Source organism: Geotrypetes seraphini, chromosome 3, assembly GCF_902459505.1.
Source record: "Geotrypetes seraphini chromosome 3, aGeoSer1.1, whole genome shotgun sequence".
Classification (NCBI taxonomy): Eukaryota; Metazoa; Chordata; class Amphibia; order Gymnophiona; family Dermophiidae; genus Geotrypetes; species Geotrypetes seraphini.
In genome coordinates this window covers 247204597-247225223 of record NC_047086.1, presented here as the reverse complement: position 1 = coordinate 247225223, position 20627 = coordinate 247204597, and the positions used below count along the sequence as shown (strand labels likewise).

The 20627-nt window shown below is 42.0% G+C and overlaps 1 protein-coding gene across 4 annotated transcripts in view; it reads left to right on the top strand.

Annotated features, from left to right (window-relative positions):
* Nucleotides 1–20627, top strand: part of ADGB (androglobin) — a 633675-nt gene that overhangs the window by 192585 nt on the left and 420463 nt on the right. For all 4 annotated transcript variants that reach the window (XM_033939743.1, XM_033939744.1, XM_033939742.1 and 1 more), the window contains one exon: nucleotides 8361–8451. In XM_033939743.1, the coding sequence (XP_033795634.1) occupies nucleotides 8361–8451 (91 nt within the window). The remainder of the gene's footprint in view (nucleotides 1–8360; nucleotides 8452–20627) is intronic.

The window sequence follows — 20627 nt, the reverse complement described above, 5'->3', positions numbered from 1 at the left end:
ACTGGACCTGGAGAGGGATAAGGAGAGATGCTGCTGGGAGGGGAAGAGGGAAAGGAGTCTGGAAAGCTGCTGGGCAAGGGAAAAAAAGGGACAGCTGCTACTGGACCTGGAAAGGGAGAAGGAGAGATGCTGCTGGGAGGGGAGGAGGGAAAGGAGTCTGGGAAGCTGCTGGGCAAGGGAAAAAAAGGGACAGTTGCTACTGGACCTGGAGAGAGAGAAGGAGAGATGCTGCTGAGAGGGGAGGAAGGAAAGGGAAGGGAAGAGAGTTACTGCTGAAGAGGGGGAGGAGGGAAGGGAGAAGGAAAAAGGAAGGAAACAGCTGGCAGGGAGATTAGAGGAGGGGAAAGGGAGAGACAGGAATGAGATGGGAAGGGGGGTCAGCAGAGAAATTGAGAGGGGCAAAGATGCTAGATCTGGTATAGGAGAGAGAAAAATGAAGAGAGCAGTGAAGCTGGAATGAATCATGTAAAAAGGAGAGAGGGGCATAGGCTGGATGGAAAGGGGAGAGGGGCATAGAAAGAAGACAAATACCATATGGAAGGGGGAAAGGTCAAACAGTAGATGGAAGGGGCAGATGCTGGATTGAAGAGACAGAGAGGGCAGACGCTGGAAGGAAGAGAGTGAAAAGAAGATGAAAGCAGAAACCAGAGACAACAAAAGGTAGAAACAAATAATTTTATTTCTATTTTGTGATTAGAATATATCAGATTTGAAATATATATCCTGCTAGAACTGGTGTTAGACATAACTGGGGACTGCAAAGTCCAGGCAGTGGCTTAGGGCTCTCTCTGACCGGGGGGGGGGGGGGGCAGTTGCCCTAGTTGCACTCCCTAACCCTATTCCTGCTATGTGTGACTGCGGTATTCTGTTAGCATGATATTTCTGTGTAGCATTCTGTAATAATTTGGCTTATTCAGTTTTCTTGATAGTAGAGGGGATATATGTGAAGGGGAGGGGAGACAGAGGTTTTGTTGATCCTTGCTCTGTATTATTTGTATTTATAAAATGGCAATTGTACAGAATATTGTTTCTTTTTATACTTTAATAAAATACATTCAATATAAAATCATAACTGAGGCTTGTGCGGATGGGATCAGATGGTTTGCGAGGACCGAGCTTGCGGAGACGGGGCGGAAACGGGGTTTTTAAATTTCAGTCCTAGTAGTTTGCCGGTCCACAAAATAATTTTTTTTTTCCCGCCGGTCCATAGGTGTAAAAAGGTTGAAGAACACTGGTCTAAATAAACATAACAATCTTATTGCATTGATAACAGCACTTACAGTCAACTTGCCTCTGAGATACATCCATTCTTTACAGGTCTTCCTTCATGCAGGTAGCTTCTCAGGAGAAGCATGAAGGTTTTTAATTGTTGCTGTTTTCTGGGTCTAGCCACATCTGGGTAGGTAGAACCAATGTTTCAGCCATTATGCTGTGGCGCTTTTCAGGGTAAGAAAGCCACAGAATGATCGCTGAAATGTCGGTTCTACCTACCCAGATGTGGCAAGGCCGGGAAAACAGCAACAATCATGATGCCAGCGACGGAAGCCTAAGAGAACGTGAATGTTTTCTTTTCTGTCTTTATCTTTAAATATTGTGTCCCATAAGTCTAAGTTTCAAGTTTAATGGGGACTTGATATACTGCCCATCAAAGAGCACTGAGTGGTTTACAGATAAAATAAGATAGGGCTTAGAAATATATTAAAATTAACATAAAAAGGGAGTAGGAGGAAGGAGATAGAAATAAAATAATCTATAGGAAAGAGGGGATAAGGGTTGATAGGGTAAGTAAAATGAGAATTATACTTCACACAGGCTGGTGCTAAATGATATTTCTACCATAAGGCACTGGGCACATGTGTTTGGTTTTGTGTTTTTAAAAAATCAGAACATCTTTCAATAAAAAGCTCTTAAGAGCAGTTTTATCTTTGTCTAATGAGGTTTCTAATTTGAGTGAGGGAGGCAATGCATTCTATAAGGTAGGGCTGATAATAGAGAAAATGTAGTGGGTGGAATCATGTGTAAGCCTCAGTACTTATAAACAGCAGCATTTTGAAATTATTGTTTGCAAATGTAGTAAATATGTGTAAATTCTACCAGTTAGCCAGGGCAGGTTTAATTATTTGGTAAACAAGTGCATTCCAATGCTCCCCTCCCCTATCATAATAGAAATACTTTTCTAAACCCTCACAAATAGGGACCTTGTGTAAAGTAAAGTAGATAAGCAGTACAGTACTTGCTATCCATCCTGCTGACTGTAGGGCAACGCACAGAAGGTAGTGCACTGCAGTGGCTCTGGCTTTTACCCCCTCCCCTGCCCAATATTCATCTTTCTGCTAATAACATATTTACCATGACAAAACTTGCCTTGGGAGTCATTGAATTAGCACTTCGGAGAGGACCCCTCTTAAATGTTTAGGCCCTAGGCACATGCCTAGTTTGCCTGTGCTTTAGTCCTACTCTGCTTCTAGAGGTTTCTAAAATGACCTCCATAGGCAAGCAATTGAGGGTGTCATTGTGGCATCTATTACTGTGCTCTTCACTTGTTGAAAAAGTTATTCTCAGATCCAAAATAATTTTTCATGAGTATATTTGAATTTATTTGGCAAATTTGACCTTAGTGACAGATGAATAAGATTTTAAATCCTTATATATAGCATCTACCGCAGCAGCCATAAAAAGACATGGCAAGCTTCTTCTTTTTTTAATCTGAGTTCTCCAATCCTGGCAGGAAAGGCAACGTTATCCCTTTAAAAGTGGTTTTACTTGTAGAAGTTTTACAAATAATGGACAGTTAGTTTTGCATTTCATAGTATGTGATAAAAGAAACAAACAAACATTATTTTGTTGAGGTAGTTTGCTTACTTATTCAAAGACAAGAAAAAAAATTAGAGATTTTAAAAAACAAACCCATAAAAAATGAGAACTGAATGATTCAGGGCCAGATTCTCAAAACTAAAATCTGCCTTTAACATGCTCACTAAAGTAACTCCAGTTGGTTTAGCATGCATGTATTTTAGCGGCGGATTATCAAAATGGCTTACTGAGGTCTTTTCCGAGTTTTCTAGCAGTCTCTGATACTGCCTTGCAAATGTAGTAAAACGAGGTCATTAATATTAAAATGATCACTCTGAGCGATTCTCTATAATTGCCAATGTCATTGTGCCACATTTGCAGCCAAAATTTATCGACAGGTCTGAGATGTCGTTGCCTTACTTTCTAATCAAGTTTCAAGTTTAATAAATTTTGATTTTACGCAATATCCAATATTTCAATGCGTATTACATAATTCTAATATACAGTAAAAGCCAGGGATGACAAATACAAATGAGACAAAATTATACAGACTAATCATTTTGTTCTATTGATACAAACTGGAACAAATAGGTAAAGGGTAGAAATACAATTTATAAAATTTTTAAAAAAAAGGAACATTTAAGGTTTGCACACAAGGATAAGGTCATTTGAGAAAGAATATAAAAATAATTGATTGAGAAGGCGTTAATTATTTTGAAATAATTTAAAAAAAAATGAGATAATGTTGAGAATGATTGATCAGTTTAAGTGTAAAAGGCCTTTTGCATGAAAAAAGTAAGAAGACTAAGATTAATATTAATGACCTTTTATAAGAAGAGAAAAGTAAGAAGATTAAGATTATAAAAGCACTTATAATTTCCATATTGATATCCTGTTCATTTAATTCTTTGGGGGCTAGGTACAGCGTTTATTGGAATGTTCTATCTATGTATTAAATGCATCTTTATAAAGAATGCTTTTCAAGCCGCGTTTGAATTTGTCTAATGATGATTCATTACATAAATACATTGGTAAATTATTCCACTGTTGGGGTGCTTGTACTGAAAACATAGTTGCTCTTCTAGTCCCAATTATTTTCAAAGAAGGAATAGTTAATAAATTTTGTTGCGAAGAGTAAGGTATTAGTAGTCTGTCCAGAAATAACGGCTCATGTGATTGTTGAATTTTGAATGTTAGTAATATAATTTTAAATGTTATTTTGTGTATAATAGGTAGCCAGTGTGCATCTTGTAGGAGTGGTGTAACATGGTCATACTTTTTTGAATTTGTTATAATTTTTATTGCTGTATTCTGTATTATCTGTAGTCTTCTTATTTCTTTATGAGCTATACCACAGTACAAAGAGTTGCAATAATCTAATCTAGAGATGATTAGAGAATGAATAAGAATATTAAGTGCTTCTGGTTTAAGGACCTTAGCTAATGATCTGATAAGTCGCAATTTATTGAAACAGTTTTTGACCACTGTACTGATTTGATTACGATAGATAAATTCTTGATCTAAGGTTACTCCCAATATTTTTGTTGTATTCACTTGCTGAAGGGGAGTATTGTTTAGTAGTATCTGAGATGAAAATTGTTCCTTTAGCTCTCTTTTCCAAGGGAAGAACATCACGGAGGATTTTGTTGGATTCAATGCTAACATATTGTCCTTAAGCCATTGGCTTATTTGTAGTAACTTATTATTTATGGATGTTATCTATTTTGAATCTAGTAGATTTAAAGGATGAAGTAATTGGATATCATCTGCGTATGCAAATGTAGACAATCCAATAGATTGACTGAGCGTTAGTAAAGGAGCCAAAAAGATATTAAATAGAAGCGGTGAAAGAATTGAGCCAGTTCTAGCAGGATATATATTTCAAATCTGATATATTCTAATCACAAAATAGAAATACAATTATTTGTTTCTACCTTTTGTTGTCTCTGGTTTCTGCTTTCATCTTCTTTTCACTCTCTTCCTTCCAGCGTCTGCCCTCTCTGTCTCTTCAATCCAGCATCTGCCCCTTCCATCTACTGTTTGACCTCTCCCCCTTCCATATGGTATTTGTCTTCTTTCTATGCCCCTCTTTCTATGCCTCCAAAGGAATTGGTGAAATTATTAGATGTTGAATTATTGAATACTACTCTTGCTGAGCGGTCTTGGAAATATGATTTAAGCCAACTTAGCACATGTCCTGAAATGCCAATTGAAGAAAGTCTGTTAATGAGTAGATGATGATCTGTAGTATCAAAAGCTGCAGATAAATCAAGTGAAATCAGAATAGTTGATTTATGATGATCTAAATGGTATTGTATATTAGTTGTAAGTCCTATCATCGAGTGTTCTGTTGAGTGATTTGCTCTAAATCCAGTTTGATTTGGGTGTAGTATATGTATTTTTTCTATGAAATTAGTTATCTGATTAAAACTACTTTTTCTATTAGTTTAGTGAGGAATGGCAAATTGGCTATTGGGCGATAATTCGATATTACTGAGGTTGCTTCTTTGGGATTTTTTATCTTCGGTTGAATAGTAGCTTCTTTCCATTCTTTAGGAATGTACCCTGTAGTTAAACTAGATTCTATCATGCTCCGGATAAAAGGGCCAAAAAAAGAAAAATGTCATTTTAATATAAAAGGGGAAATAGTATGAATGTCTGTTCCCTTTGTGTTAATTGTTCTTAGAAGAGATTTAAGATCTTCAATAGAGGGTATAATGAAATTGGCGCATTTGGAAGTAGGTATTGTTTGTATTTGTGTTTCCTCTTGGCAAAAATTTGTATTTGGTTTAATGTTGCACAGACAGGAAAGTAAGATTTGACAGCTCATACCCCCCCCCCATTACGCAAATTAGAATAATAAAACAAAAACAAAACACAAAAATTGATGATCGGCAGGAGAGATGCCCACTCTCTCCTGCCATGTTGCACCCTTATCCAACACTAATACCCCCCTACTGCCAAGAAACAACCCTAACAATCCCCCCAGCAGCGGAAGAGATGACCACTCCCTCCTGCCGCCATCAAGCAACCCCCCACGGTTCTCTAACAAACAATTTATTTGATCCCAAATAGACTCCCAAAAATAGACTCCATTTTAATGAATGGACAATAAAACAATAAATGATCTAAAGTTCCAGCTTCAAGATGACAATGCCAACATCTATTAGACTTAGAGCAATCCAATTTTTGTAAACAAACGGGTCCAGAGTACTCTATGCAACAGGAAAAACCATGTTTGCCTCATAGATGCAGACATTGTACACTTCATCCTCCAGGACCAAATACGTGGCCATTGAGACACACTAATTTGATGCTTAATCTCAATGCTCCAAATATCTCTAAGTCCAGTTTTTGGTTTCTTATTTAAATAGCCAGATAATAATTTATACCACTGTGCGGCCTGGTGACCCAGGAAGTCTGCCTGAAAGCATAAAAAATCCAAACTAAATTGATTATTAAGAGATTTCCATTCAGGGAACCCTGCCTGAATAGCCTGCTTCAGTTGCAACCACTTATAACTTTGTTTTTTATCTAGACCAAATTTAAGTTACAGCTGTGAAAAATCCAGCAGTTTGCCATTAGATATAACATCATTTAAGGTTCGTATACCTGCTTTATTCCAATCCTTCCAGACAATCTTAAAACCACCTATTTGGATCCTGGGGTTTAGCCATATATTTTGATATATAGATTTTTGAATTGGAAGAGGTGTTAAATTATTAATAAATCGTAAAGTTTTCCATGTGTCCACTAATATTCTATTGTTTTTCCGAATTCTAGGCATTTTGATACTAAGAAGATGACGAAGTCTAATGGGAAACATGAGTTACCATTCCAAATATAACCAATCTGGTAGCTGTAACAATTACAAGGGAGTGCAGAAAGGAGAATAATCAGATTACAAGCAGTTGTTCAAACAATTACTAATAAACTTCCCTAGCCCTTAACATTTTGGCTAAACAAAATGATCAACTCCGTAATGCCATTTACCAAAACCGCCTGGCTCTAGACTATTTCCTCGCTTTGGAAGGAGGGATTTGTGGGAATTCTTTTTTTAAAAAAATTTATATTTATTGAAATTTTAACATAATTCACAAGAATATTCTTCTTGTTCAAGTAAAACAGAAAAGGAAATAAACTAAAAACAACTAGCATTTACTGCTACTAGGAAAATAGTCAATCTTTCTTAACTCAAGGGACAGAGGAGAACTGAATAAATTAAAGAGATACAAAACATAAAGAAATAATAATAATTATGAAAGGCTTAACAGCTTTAACCCCTCATTCTTCCTGCTCTTAAACATTCCCAGTAGCCAGACCTTTCAAATCTAGAAAAGCACGTAATTGATCTGGTGTATAGTAGACATATTTAACACCTTGATATTTAATCAAACATTTGCATGGATATGCTAGATATGCTAATAAAAATGTCGCTCCAAGAGTTAAAGTCTCAACTCTCATAGCAAGGAATAATTTTCTTCGTTCCTGCATTGTTCTCATGACGTCGGGAAACATCCATACTTTCTTTCCTTGAAACAATAATTGAGGATTTCTAAAATACAATCGCATGATTGCATTCATGTCTTGTTCAAAGACAAAATATATAAACAATGTGGCCCTCTCTGTAGATTCAGAAATGGTAGTTTCTAATAATTTAGTAACATAGAGAGAGTCTGTTGGTAAAGGTTCCTCTGTACTTGGGGCAGTTCCTACAATATTCTTTTTAGGCAAATAGTAAATTCTGTTAAGTGGAGGTATATGCTCTGGGGAAAATTTTAATATTGACGAGGCGTTAGTTTTTTTGCTTGACGTGGGGATTAGTGCGTGATGAAATGTCCTACGCGCTAACCCACGTAGCGCGCCTTGATAAAAGGATCCCCTAGTCTAGAAACAGCGTCTGTGTGAGGTCTGTGTCATTTCCAAACAGTAATAGGGTCTCCTTAGCCCCCTATTAGTGGCCATCTCTCCCACTGCTGGGAAAAGGAGGGTGTCGGGTGGGGGGGAGGGTGCTTGACTTCAGCGGCTCAATTTGATGAGCGGGGTTTTTACATTTATTCTGCGCATTTGCCCATCGCTATCACCAGCGATGGGCACATGCAGATTTAGCAAATCTTTACTACTCTCCACTGACCTCATTTGCATGAGCTTTGTTTGGAGAATTACTCATTTAAAAAATATTGCTACAATAATGGCTGCGACAGTGGCTCATCAGTTTTTATTGTGGAGTTTTGAGAATCTAGCCTTCAGACCTCAGCTTCAGACTAATGCCAGCCTAAAACAGGAATTAATTTATTCAGGTTGGTGGGCTGCCAAAAATATTTAATACTACACATGTATTTAGGTATATAGGTCCTTGTGAACTGATCTGTAGATACTGTATAGGAATAAATGGGATGATTATAGGAGATCCTCCATCTGCATGCTTCAAATATCTTGTTTGGACTATGTGTCTTCTGAACTTTTTACTACTCTTCTAGATGAAAATGACAAAATCTGCTGCTATTTTTTCAGACACAAAATTAATTCTAGATGACTAATATTAAGCTTCTCTTTCTTCCAACCAGAAATTGTAGTGCCAAAGCCTGAACAACATGTTGAGATTAGTAGTCCATTCCTGAATGTGAAACGACCTCGTAGTCCAGTACGCTCAGATTTGTATGTATCTTAAATTTATTTTGTCTTTCAAAAGATAATTTATTGTATTAATTTGCTTATATAAAGAACAGGCACAAATAACACAGGTACTTAATACCCATAATAATCAAAGTACCATTATTTCAGATTATATTTTGATTGTTTGTGCAGACATTACATTACATTACATTAATGACTTCTATTCCGCCTGTACCTTGCAGTGCTAAGCGGATTACAACAAAAAGATAACTGGACATTTCCAGGAAGAGGAATACAATTAAAGACGTTGGGCCTAATACATCAAAATGATAGCTGGACGTTTTCAGGAAGAGGAATACAGTTAAAGGCGTTAGGTCTAAATCACATTTTGAAGGGAGGATCCTAAGAGGGGGAGAGAGGGGAGAAGAGTGGGGTTAGGAAATTAGGATGAATTTCTTGAATAGTATGGTTTTGATTTCTTTTCGAAAAGCTTTGAGGTCAGTTGAAGCTGTCAGTAGGTTGGTGATGGAGGGGTCCAATTTAGCTGCATGTGTTGCTAGTAGGTTGTCGTACATCTTTTTGCGCTTAGTTCCTTTATAAGGGGGGTAGGAGAAAGGGGACTGGGTTCTCCTTTGTCTGGAAGAGAGGTTCCTATTTAGGCGGTTGTTTAAGTGGGAGAGTGCCGTTCCGTTTAATGTTTTGAATAATATGCAATATAGCTTGAATTGGATGCGGGCTTGTATTGGAAGCCAGTTTGAATCTAGGAAGGCGTTGGTGATGTGGTCAAATTTTCGAAGGGAATAGATCAGTCTGAGGGCAGTGTTCTGGACGGTCTGTGGTTGTTTTATTAAGTAGGTGGGACAAGGAAGGTAGAGGATATTGCAATAGTCCAGTAGACTTAGGACTAGGGATTGAACTATGAGTCTGTATTGTTGTTTGCCGAAGAATTTTCTAATTTTGCAAAGGTTGCGCATGGTAAAGAATGCTTTTTGTGTGATTATGTTGATTTGCACCTGAAGAGTGCAACATCTATCTACTGTTACTCCAAGGAGTTTGAGAGTGGGCTGTATAGGATATTTGGTGGTTTTTATTTCTAGTTCTGTTATCGAAGGGGTTTTGTCTTTTTCGAGCAGTAGAAATTTAGTTTTGTCTGGATTGAGCTTCAGTTTGTGTTCTGTCATCCATTTTTCCACTGTTTCTAGGGTTTTTACCAGGTTATCTGTTGTAGTGGGGTCTTGTGAGTCAAAGGGGAGGAGTATGGTTATATCGTCTGCATAGCTGAATGAGGTTACTTCGAGTTTGTCTAATAGAGTACCAAGGGAGGAATTGAAGAGCATGGGTGAGAGTGGTGAACCTTGAGGTACTCCGCAGGGATTGGTCCAGGTTTCCGATATTAGATCTTTTGTTTTTATTCTGTATGTTCTTATTTTGAGGAATCCTTGGAACCAGTTGTATACTCCGCCTGAGATCCCTATTGCTTCTAATATCTGAAGAAGTATACTGTGGTCAACCAGGTCAAATGCGGCTGAGAGGTCTAGTTGAATTATCAGCATCCTTCTTCCTTTGCTAAGGTGTTGTCGGGCTGTATCTAGAAGGGAGATTAGCAGTGTCTCAGTGCTGTGGTTGGATCTGAACCCTGATTGAGTTGGGTGGAGTAGGTTGTGGTCTTCAAGGTAGTTGGTGAGTTATTGGGCAACCAGACCTTCTATTAGTTTAACATATAATGGAATAGAGGCAATGGGTCGGTAGTTGGAAGGGGTGTCTATTGGTCCTTTGTGATCTTTCAGTATTGGAGTGACTATGATTTCTCCTAAGTCTTGTGGGAATTGGCCTTCCGTGAGCGTTGTTTGGATCCATTGCAATAGGCAAGCTCTAAATTTGGGGGAGGCATTTGTTAGTAAATATGAGGGGCAATTATTCAGGTCGCATGACGCTCGACTATATTTATTGTAGAGTTGGTTAAAGTCCCACCATTGCACCTTTGTAAAGTTGGACCAGTGTCTGTCGGCTGCAGTGGCTTCATCAGTTGTGGGGTTTATTATGATCTCATCTAGGAGGGTCGGTGAATTGGAGAAGGAGGCTCTGATGGTAGCGATCTTGTTCTTGAAGTGGTCTGCTAGTTGGGTGGCCGTTGGAGGGTGGATTCCTTGAATGGCTAGGAATGGCTGAGTGTCTGTGAGGTTTTTCACAAGTTGGAAGAGTTTCTTTGTGTCTATGGATTCTGTGCCGATTAGTTTGGAGTAGTAAGCTCTTCGTTTTTCTTTAAGTTTGGCTTTGTATTGTTTTATTAGGTTTCTCCAAGCTACTTTGGTTAGTTCTTGTTTCTTTTTTTGCCATACTCTTTCGAGTTGTCTGCAGTGTCTTTTTAGTTGAAGAAGTTCTGTGTCGAACCATTTGTCTGAGGATCTGCAGAGTTTGTGTTTTGTCTTTTCTGGGGCTAGTCCATTCAGGGTTGTTTCGCTCAGGGAGCGCCACTGGCGAATGAATACATTGTGGTCTATGGAGGCGATTGCGGGGTCTACTGTGGTCCAGAATGTAGAGGGGTCGATTTTTGGTCGGGTTTTGAAGGAGGTTTTGTGGGTTTCGTGTTTGCTTGTGCTTTGTGTCCAGTTGATGTTGAAGGTGAATTTGAAGTGGTCTGACCATAGAGAGGGGTTCCAGGCCCCATTGGAGATATGAATGTTAGGTGTATGGGGGTGTTGGGCCATGTAAGCTGCAATATCGAGTTGGTGGCCTTTTTCGTGTGTGGGTTGAGGATACAGAATTTGGTAGGAGAGTGCATTGAGGTATGAGATTATGCCTTCAGCTTGTTTGGAGGAGCTGTCTTCTAGGTGGAGATTTATGTCGCCGAGAAGCAGGTTGTGTGTTGAGGTTAATGAGTTCCGGAAGATGAAATCTTCAAGATCATGTTTTGTGGCATTCCATTTTCCTGGAGTGATGTAACAGAGGATGCAAGTTAGGGTATCTTTGAGTGAGTTACTGGAGAGTTGACAGGCAAGCAGGTCTGATTGGGGGGTGGAGTATTTGCCGAGAAAAAAAGCGAGGGGGCGGTCTGGCCATCCTAGTGAAAAACAACCTTACCATTACAGTCCTAGACAGACTAATTCGAGTTTGTATCCCTTAGGGCAGAATTCTGTAATGCTAGGGTCCGAGTCGGAGGATAGCCAGGTTTCGGTTAGGAAAAGGCAGCCTAACTGTTCTTTAACTATCCAATCTTTTAATAGGTCTGCCTTTGGGCTGATTGATCTTATGTTCATATACGCACAGGGGATTGTGATATGATTCTTGTGGATGTTGGGAATAAGCTGTGGGTGAAGGAGGTTCTTGGATGTATGGGAGAGTTTGTGACCTGACTTCTTTGTGTTGTGGGGTGGTTTTCGTCCCCATGTGGTTGGGATGCTTTCTTGTGTGGTTGTTGTGCATTCTATCAGGTTTCCTATCTGAAGTTTCTTGTGTGGATGTGTCTGTCTGTGTGTTGTTGTCACTATTGGAATTGTTGAAAAGTGGTAGCCTGCTATTTTCCAGTTTGTTGAGAGTAGGGAAAGCAGTAACAGGATGCATAGGAGTTTAGTAGTGGAGGGTGCCATTTTGCTGAGATTGCAATTATCCCTGTAGATTGCAATTATCCATGGTATTCGTATCTAATTGGGGAGTTTAATTATTACCAACTATATATATCAGGAAGTCTCAAAGGACTTTTGCGGTGGATTTCCCTATTAATAACTACATGTGTATGAAGTGCTATTTTATACCATTTACATATGTGACACTATGCATGTGTATGTGCTGATTTGCCAGCTCTACAGATGCATTTTAGATTGTATCTTGGAAGTGATGCTGACATGATGTAACATAGTAACATAGTAGATGACAGCAGATAAAGACCCGAATGGTCCATCCAGTCTGCCCAACCAGATTCAATTTAAATTTTTTAATTTTTTTTTCTTAGCTATTTCTGGGCAAGAATCCAAAGCTTTACCCGGTACTGTGCTTGGGTTCCAACTGCTGAAATCTCCGTTAAAACCTACTCCAGCCCATCTACACCCTCCCAGCCACTGAAGCCCTCCCCAGCCCATCCCCTACCAAACGGCCATACACAGACGCAGACCGTGCAAATCTGCCCAGTACTGGCCTTAGTTCAATATTTAATATTATTTTCTGATTCTAGATCCTCTGTGTTCATCCCACACTTCTTTTAACTCAGTCACAGTTTTACTCTCCACCACCTCTCTTGGGAGCACATTCCAGGCATCCACCACCCTCTCCATAAAGTAGAATTTCCTAACATTGCCTTTGAATCTACCACTCCTCAACCTCAAATTATGTCCTCTGGTTTTACCATTTTCCTTTCTCTGGAAAAGATTTTGTTCTACGTTAATACCCTTCAAGTATTTGAACGTCTGAATCATATCTCCCCAGTCCCTCCTTTCTTCTAGGGTATACATATTCAGGGCTTCCAGTCTCTCCTCATATGTCTTCTGGCGCAAGCCTCCTATTGTTTTCGTCGCCCTCCTCTGGACCGCTTCAAGTCTTCTTATGTCCTTCACCAGATACAGTCTCCAAAACTGAACACAATACTCCAAGTGGGGCCTTACCAATGACCTGTACAGGGGCATCAACACCTTCTTCCTTCTACTGGCTACGCCTCTCTTTATACAGCCCAGCATCCTTCTGGCAGCAGCCACTGCTTTGTCACACTGTTTTTTCGCCTTTAGATCTTCGGACACTATCACCCCAAGATCCCTCTCCCCGTACGTGCATATCAGCTTCTCACCTCCCAGCATATACGGTTCCTTCTGATTATTAATCACCAAATACATTACTCTGCATTTCTTTGCATTGAATTTTAGTTGCCAGGCATTAGACCATTCCTGTAACTTTTGCAGATCCTTTTTCATATTTTCCACTCCCTCTTCGGTATCTACTCTGTTACAAATCTTGGTATCATCTGCAAAAAGGCACACTTTTCCTTCTAACCCTTCAGCAATGTCACTCACAAACATATTGAACAGGATCGGCCCCAGAACCGAACCCTGAGGGACTCCACTACTCACTTTCCTTCCTCCAAGCGACTTCCATTAACCACCACCCTCTGGCATCTGTCCGACAGCCAATTTCTAACCCAGTTCACCACTTTGGGTCCTAACTTCAGCCCTTCAAGTTTGTTCAACAGTCTCCTATGAGGAACTGTATCAAAGGCTTTGCTGAAATCTAAGTAAATTACATCTAGCATATGTCCTTGATCCAACTCTCTGGTCACCCAATCAAAAAATTCAATCAGGTTCGTTTGGCACAATTTACCTTTTGTAAAGCCATGTTGCCTCGGATCCTGTAACCCATTAGATTCAAGGAAGTACACTATCCTTTCTTTCAGCAACACTTCCATTATTTTTCCAACAACTGAAGTGAGGCTCACCGGCCTGTAGTTTCCTGCTTCATCCCTGTGACCACTTTTGTGAATAGGGACCACATCCGCTCTCCTCCAATCCCCAGGAACCACTCCCGTCTCCAAAGATTTGTTGAACAAGTCTTTAATAGGACTCGCCAGAATCTCTCTGAGCTCCCATAGTATCCTGGGATGGATCCCTTATGGTCCCATTGCTTTGTCCATCTTCAGTTTATCAAGTTGCTCATAAACATTCTCCTCCGTGAACGGCGCAGAATCCACTCCATTTTCTCATGTAACTTTGCCAGACAATCTCTGTCCTTCTCCAGGATTTTCTTCTGTGAACACAGAACAGAAGTATTTGTTTAGCACATTTGCTTTTTCCTCATCACTCTCCACATATCAGTTTCCAGCATATTTTAGTGTAGCAATTCCATTTTTTCATCTTCCTCCTTTCACTAATATATCTGAAAAAATTTTTGTCTCCCTTTTTTACATTTTTAGCCATTTGTTCTTCCGCCTGTGCCAGACGTATCTCTCTCTTGGCTTCTTTCAGTTTCACCTTGTAGTTCTTTTTGCACTCCTCTTGTTGGGTTTTTAAAAATTGTATTTCCAGTCCCTGAAGCACCCTCTAGAAGCCATTTTACATAAACAAGTGGAGGGGCATTTAAAAAAAAAATGTCTAAGTCCAACTTGGAAGTTTCCAGATGAATGTCCAAAATTGGAGGAACAAAAATGTCCATTTTCAAATGGCAAACTGCTGGACATCCAAATATATATATATATATATATTGTGGCCGGGCCAGTTCCTGAGTAGGTGGGAAGCCGGGGTCGGACCACAGGTAGATTTATTGTAGCGCCTTTTATATGGCTGGCAGAAAGGAAAACCCGGATTCTGGATTTCTGGTCCAAGTCCTCCAAGTTTATTACCACATTCAAAATAAAGAAAAACAAAAATGGTTAAACTGTGCAATAGTTTCCAATGTCCCTTTGGTGCAATGTCCAGCAACTCAGATCAATATTCCTGCACCCAGTTATGAGGACCGTGAACAAACTTGTTCCTGTCCCCCAAAGAAAAAAACAAAAATCAAAATCCAGTAGCAAATTTTCTTCTACTGGCCTCTATTTTTCCTCCCCAGGGTCACTGACAACTCGCAGCTACTGCTATTTGGCTCCCACCCTGTTGGGCAGGTCTCACAGGAGCTTTTGAGTTTTCCTCACATGCTTCTATTAATCTTAGCATCACATAATTAGTAACTTTGGGTTTTCCAAAAGTAATGATTTCTCCGCCTTCACCACAGGGGTATGCACCGCTTTGCCTGATAAGCCGTGCAGGGGCAAGCCTCCCTTAATTAGGTCTTCAGGCCCCCCCAAAATCATGCCCTCCAAGTCCCCTCTGTGTTTAGCTTTTCTATGGCAAGGCAACATAAACTTTAACACAAATAGCTTCCTTCAGCAACAGGACTGCCTTTGGCCCTGCTCCCAGCCTTAATCCTGAATTCCACAATAACCTGAACTGGATTCTCCTGGGGCTGGAGGAGACACTTCACATATCAGTTCCCCCTAGTTTCATGCCCTCCTCATATTCAGTCTCATCAGGGATAGTACTCATCTCCCATCCATTCGTTAGGGACTCAAGGCTGTTTCTCCATTCCCCTAGCTGAGGCTGTTCCTCCCATCCCCCTCCTTGCCTGCTTGTCAGTTCTCTGGCAATGTTTTCTCTCTGAGCCAAAACCCCCGGGTCTCCCTCCCAAGGCTTGTTGGGCAAGGCACTGTACCTCCCCGGGATTACACTCTCCCTCCTGCTGGGCTAGCCTCTGGGAAACGTTTTGGGCTGGGGAGTAGGAACTCCCTGGTAGCTGCAGTCACGGCTGGTTGCTGGCTTCTCTGGATTAGAGCCACCTGAGCTTCCTTGATTGCTCTCTTTGCTTCTCACTTGTAGCAATTTGTTTGACACACCCCAAGGTCTTACTCCACCCCCTCCTGGGTTGGCTTTCAGTTTCTGGGCTAGAGGAAAGATTGATAGGGGAGATACTTAGTTTTCAGTGCCCTCCCCACCTGGCTTTTGGGCTGTGCTACAACCTGCTTATGCACTTTCCCTCCTGGCTGAGTCGGCTGTCCTTGCTCCAGGCCAGGTTTTACAGAGCCCAGTGCTGCAGGCTGGGGAGGTTTAGTAGTCCTTTTCATTGGGACAGGAGCTTCCCTGTCACAATATATATATATATATATATATATATATCTAACATAATAAAATGGTAAGCCGCGCGTGCGTACTTCCTAAGCGTGCGTCCGTTTTCTGTGAGCTGTAGCTAGGAAGTGCACATGCGCGGCTCACCCCCTGCCCTCTCCGTCGCCTCCCGACTCCAGCGGCGTGACAGTTTTCAAAGAAGCGCGAGATTCTTTCAACGCGGAACCACCAGCCATTAAAGCTCCTGGCGCTGACTCCCACGGTGGAGGAGAGGCAAGGTAGAAGAAGATTTCCGCTGCCCGGCACCCAAGTCCTTTGCCGCCCCCCCTTCCCTTACCGTGGCCCCGACTGGCGATTTCAGCAGCATGTCCAGCAGTCTTCACACGCTGCTTCGGGCCCTTCTACTGCCCTGATTTGCTCCGGACGTGCCAGAGTAAATCAGGCCAGTAGAAGGATCCGAAGCAGCGTGTGAAGACTGCTGGACACGCTGCTTTAATCGCCATGTGTAGTCGGACCCAAGGGAAGGGAAGGGGGGCCGCCAAAGGACTTGGGCCCGCGTTTGTAGTCGCTACTGTGGGAAGGGAAAGGGGGTAGTGGAAACAATAATGCTGCTGCACAGGGAACTGGTGTGGGGGGAGGGAAATGGAAGGGGGAGGGAATGTTGCTTTGGACAGACAGACAGAGGGGGGAAGGGAGACAGAAAGACACAGGGGCAGGTGCACAGGGAACTGGTGTGGGGGGAGGGAAATGGAGGGGAAGGGAATGCTGCTTTGGACACACAGACAGAGGGAGGAAGGGAGACAGAAAGACAAGAAGAAAGACACAGGGGCAGGAGCACAGGGAACTGGTATGGGGGGAGGGAAAGGTGCTGCTGGACAGGGGGGAGGTAAAACAAAGGGAGAAGGGCTGCTGCTGCTGCTGCATAAGGAGAGCTGTGAAGGGGTGGTGGTGGACACAGGGGAGGTAAAAGGAAGGGAGAATGGACAGGGGGAGCAGGCAAGGGATGGTGATGAACAGCCAAGGAAAAAGAAAGAAAGAAAGCGGCTAAGGAGAGAGAGAGAGAAAAAGAAATAAAGAGAGACACACACACATATATTCTAGCACCCGTTAATGTAACGGGCTATAAGACTAGTATATATATATTGTATATACAGTATATTTGAAAATCGTCTACTTAGACTTCTTGGCCGCCAGAATGTCTAACTTTATACCCCATTTTCGAACAGAAAAATGTCCAGGTCAAAAACGTCCTAATCCTGACCATTTGGACGTGGATGAGGCCAACATAGTAATGGACTGGCCACATAGATGTCTCGACAGAGCAATGGTACAACTTAGAGGTCACTGCTGTGAACTTCATATAAAGGGTGCCAGCTGTATGTCTCACCATAACCCCTTTATAATTTATGGTGAGCCCCCAAACCTACAAAACCCTCCTGTGCACCACCCCAATAGCACTTATGGCTACAGGTGACACCTATATGGCAGTATAGTAGGTTTAGGGTGGGCTCACACATTCTACCATAAATGTAGTAGTTAGAGTGGCTTATGGACCTGGGTCTTCCTCTCTATGGTTAGCCCACCCACCAGGCTGCTTAAAGACACCTTTGTGCAGCTCTACTAGGCTTCCCCTTACCAGATTCTGCTGTTTTAGAGGTAAGTATGTACATTTTTGTTCTCATTTTTGTGTAGTGGAAGTGAATCTGTCAGCACTAGGAGAGTTTGGAGGGTGTCTTACCTTGATTCTAAAACTTGAGGGCGTAATTTGAGGTTGCAGAGAAGAAGAAGACTCAGGAGCAATGTTAGGAAATTCTTTTTCACGGAGAGGATGGTAGATGTCTGGAATGCCCTCCCGAGAGAAGTGGTGGAGAGGAAAATGGTGATGGAATTCAAAAAAGCGTGGGATAAATATAGATGATCTATAATTAGAAAATGAAGGATATAAATTAAAGAATTAAGGCTAGTACTGGACAGACTTGCATGGTCTATGTGCAAATCCCAGTTGTACCCCCTTCACGTAAACCTAGCAAACCTTATTGTAAAAAACAGCAAACGCTGAGGAAGCTTAAACACGCAACAACCACTGACACTCCTTACCATCAAAATTTTCATGGGCTCTATTTAAATATACGATCTATCAGGAACAAGTCGCAGCTAGTTAAAGACTGGCTAGAGGAGACCAACCCGGATTTTGTTCTTTTAACTGAAACATGGTTGGTCTCAGACAATGATATTATTATATGTGAGTGTCTGCCACTTGGGTTTAAAATTACCGTATTTTCATGCATATAACACACGCGTTATACACGATTTTTACAAACCGTGCATAACCTTGCGCATTATATGTGTGAGAGCGTTTTATAATGTTTTTTTTACATAGTTTCCCCCCCCCCCGACATCCGATTCACCCCGCAGGACCGCTCGCACCCCCCCCCGACGTCTGATTCACCCCTAAGGACCGCTTGCACCCCCACAGCTTCCCCCCCACCCCATCATGGAGAAGCTCCTACCGTTCTCCTACTGCTTCCTCTGCCGGCGGTCCCGGCCCTTCTGCGAGCCCTGCTGTGAAATGCTTCCTCTTCCGGCGGTCCCGGCCCTTCTGTGAGCCCTGCATCTGCGCTGCTCTTCCGGCGGTCCCGCCCTTTCTCTGACGTCAGAGAAAGGGCGGGACCGCCGGAAGAGGAAGCAGCGCAGACGCAGGGCTCACAGAAGGGCCAGGACCGCCGGAAAAGGAAGAATTTCAGAGCAGGGCTCACAGAAGGGCCGGGTCCGCCGGCAGAGGAAGCAGCAGGAGAACGGTAGGAGCTTCTCCATGATGGGGGGTAGGGAGGCTGTGGGGGTGCGAGCGATCCTTCGGGGTGGGGGTGCAAGCAGTCCTTCGGGGTGGGGGTGCGAGCGGTCCTGCGGTGGGGGGGGTGAATCGGACGTCGGGGGGGCATCAGGCTTTCAGAATGGGGACAGGACTTCAAGGGGGAGAGGAGAGTCGGGGCGGGCCAGAGGAGAGTCGGGGCGGCCAGATGAGAGTCGGGGCGGGCGAAAGGAGAGTCAGTCGGCGACGGAAGAGTCGGGGCGGCATGCGCGATATACGGGTGTGCGCGGTATATAAAAATTTATTTACATAAATTACAGTTTCCCGCGTGCTATACCTGTGTGCGCGTTTTACACGGGTGCACAGTATATGAGTGAAAATACGGTATATCTCAACCTAGAAGCAGGGGAAAAGGAGGAGGATTAGCTATTATTTTAAGAGAGTCCTTTGAGTCTACCATCTTAGCTTCAAACTCCTCAGTAGATCTTGAAATTTTTTCCTGTAAACTCTGGACAGATCAGTTAGAAGATGGTTTAATAATTACTCTATTTTATATTCCTCCTAAGAAATGGTCCACAGCTAAGGCAATTTCTATGAATTCCTCCTTACACTAAATAGCAGGCCCCTATAATCTACTGCAGTGGTTCCCAACCCTGTCCTGGAGGAACACCAGGCCAATTGGGTTTTCAGGCTAGCCCTAATGAATATGCATGAAGCAAATTTGCATGCTTATCACTTCCATCATATGCAAATCTCTCTCATGCATATTCATTAGGGCTAGCCTGAAAACCCGATTGGCCTGGTGTTCCTCCAGGACAGGGTTGGGAATCACTGATCTACTGACTGGTGATTTGAGGATCCACCTTGAGCAGGATGAACAGAGTGGCTCTAAAGATTTACTATCCTTTATTTCATCATTAGACTTCTTTGTGCCAGCCCCAGAAAAGACCCACCAAAAAGGCTATCAGTTAGATCTAGTTACTTTTTCTTCTAAAGATCTAGATAATCCCAAGATCTACTGGAAGCAAGCCACTTGGACTGACTCTTTATGGTCAGACCATTGATTATACAATTTCCAATTTAGTTGGCAAGTAAGACGCTCTCCAACCAAATCCAAGGAGGCAAAAAGGAATAAGAAAATGGTAGCTAGCAGAGGTTTGGTGAACCCAGTGGAATTCTGGTCATACAATGACATAACTTCTGTTTCAGATTCAGATTCTTTTTCGATGGATTCTTGGTCTAATACAAGTACGCAGATATTAAACAAAATGGCCCCCATTAAATTAAGAAAAATGAGAAATAAGAATTTGGAAGGCTGGGGAAAAAGTAAATACTACAGAAGGGATGGACTACACCTCAACAAGGAAGGAGCAAGAGTTTTGGCAGGCAACATGAAGAAAGCAATAGAGAAGGCTTTAAACTGAAGGACAGGGGAAAGCCGACAGTCGACCACCGGTCGATGGCACGGACAACAGGATGCCCCGACGTAGGAACAAAGGACTACTACTCATACACAAAAGAGGTCGACCTCACAGCCAACAAAGGAGAACAAGCAGGAAGGGACAACTCAGACACAGGAGGGGATGACCACACAGCAAACATGGGAGATAACACAGGAGCAGTAAAGGATACCGTAAATGAAACTGTAAGGACAGCCAAGAGTAGAAGGTCCAAAAAGGTAACACGAAGGGAACTTAGATGTATGTATACAAATGCTAGAAGTCTAGGAAACAAAATGGGAGAACTAGAGACGATAGCAAGACATGAGAACATGGATATCATTGGCATAACAGAAACATGGTGGAATGAAGAAAACAAACGGGACACAGTACTAC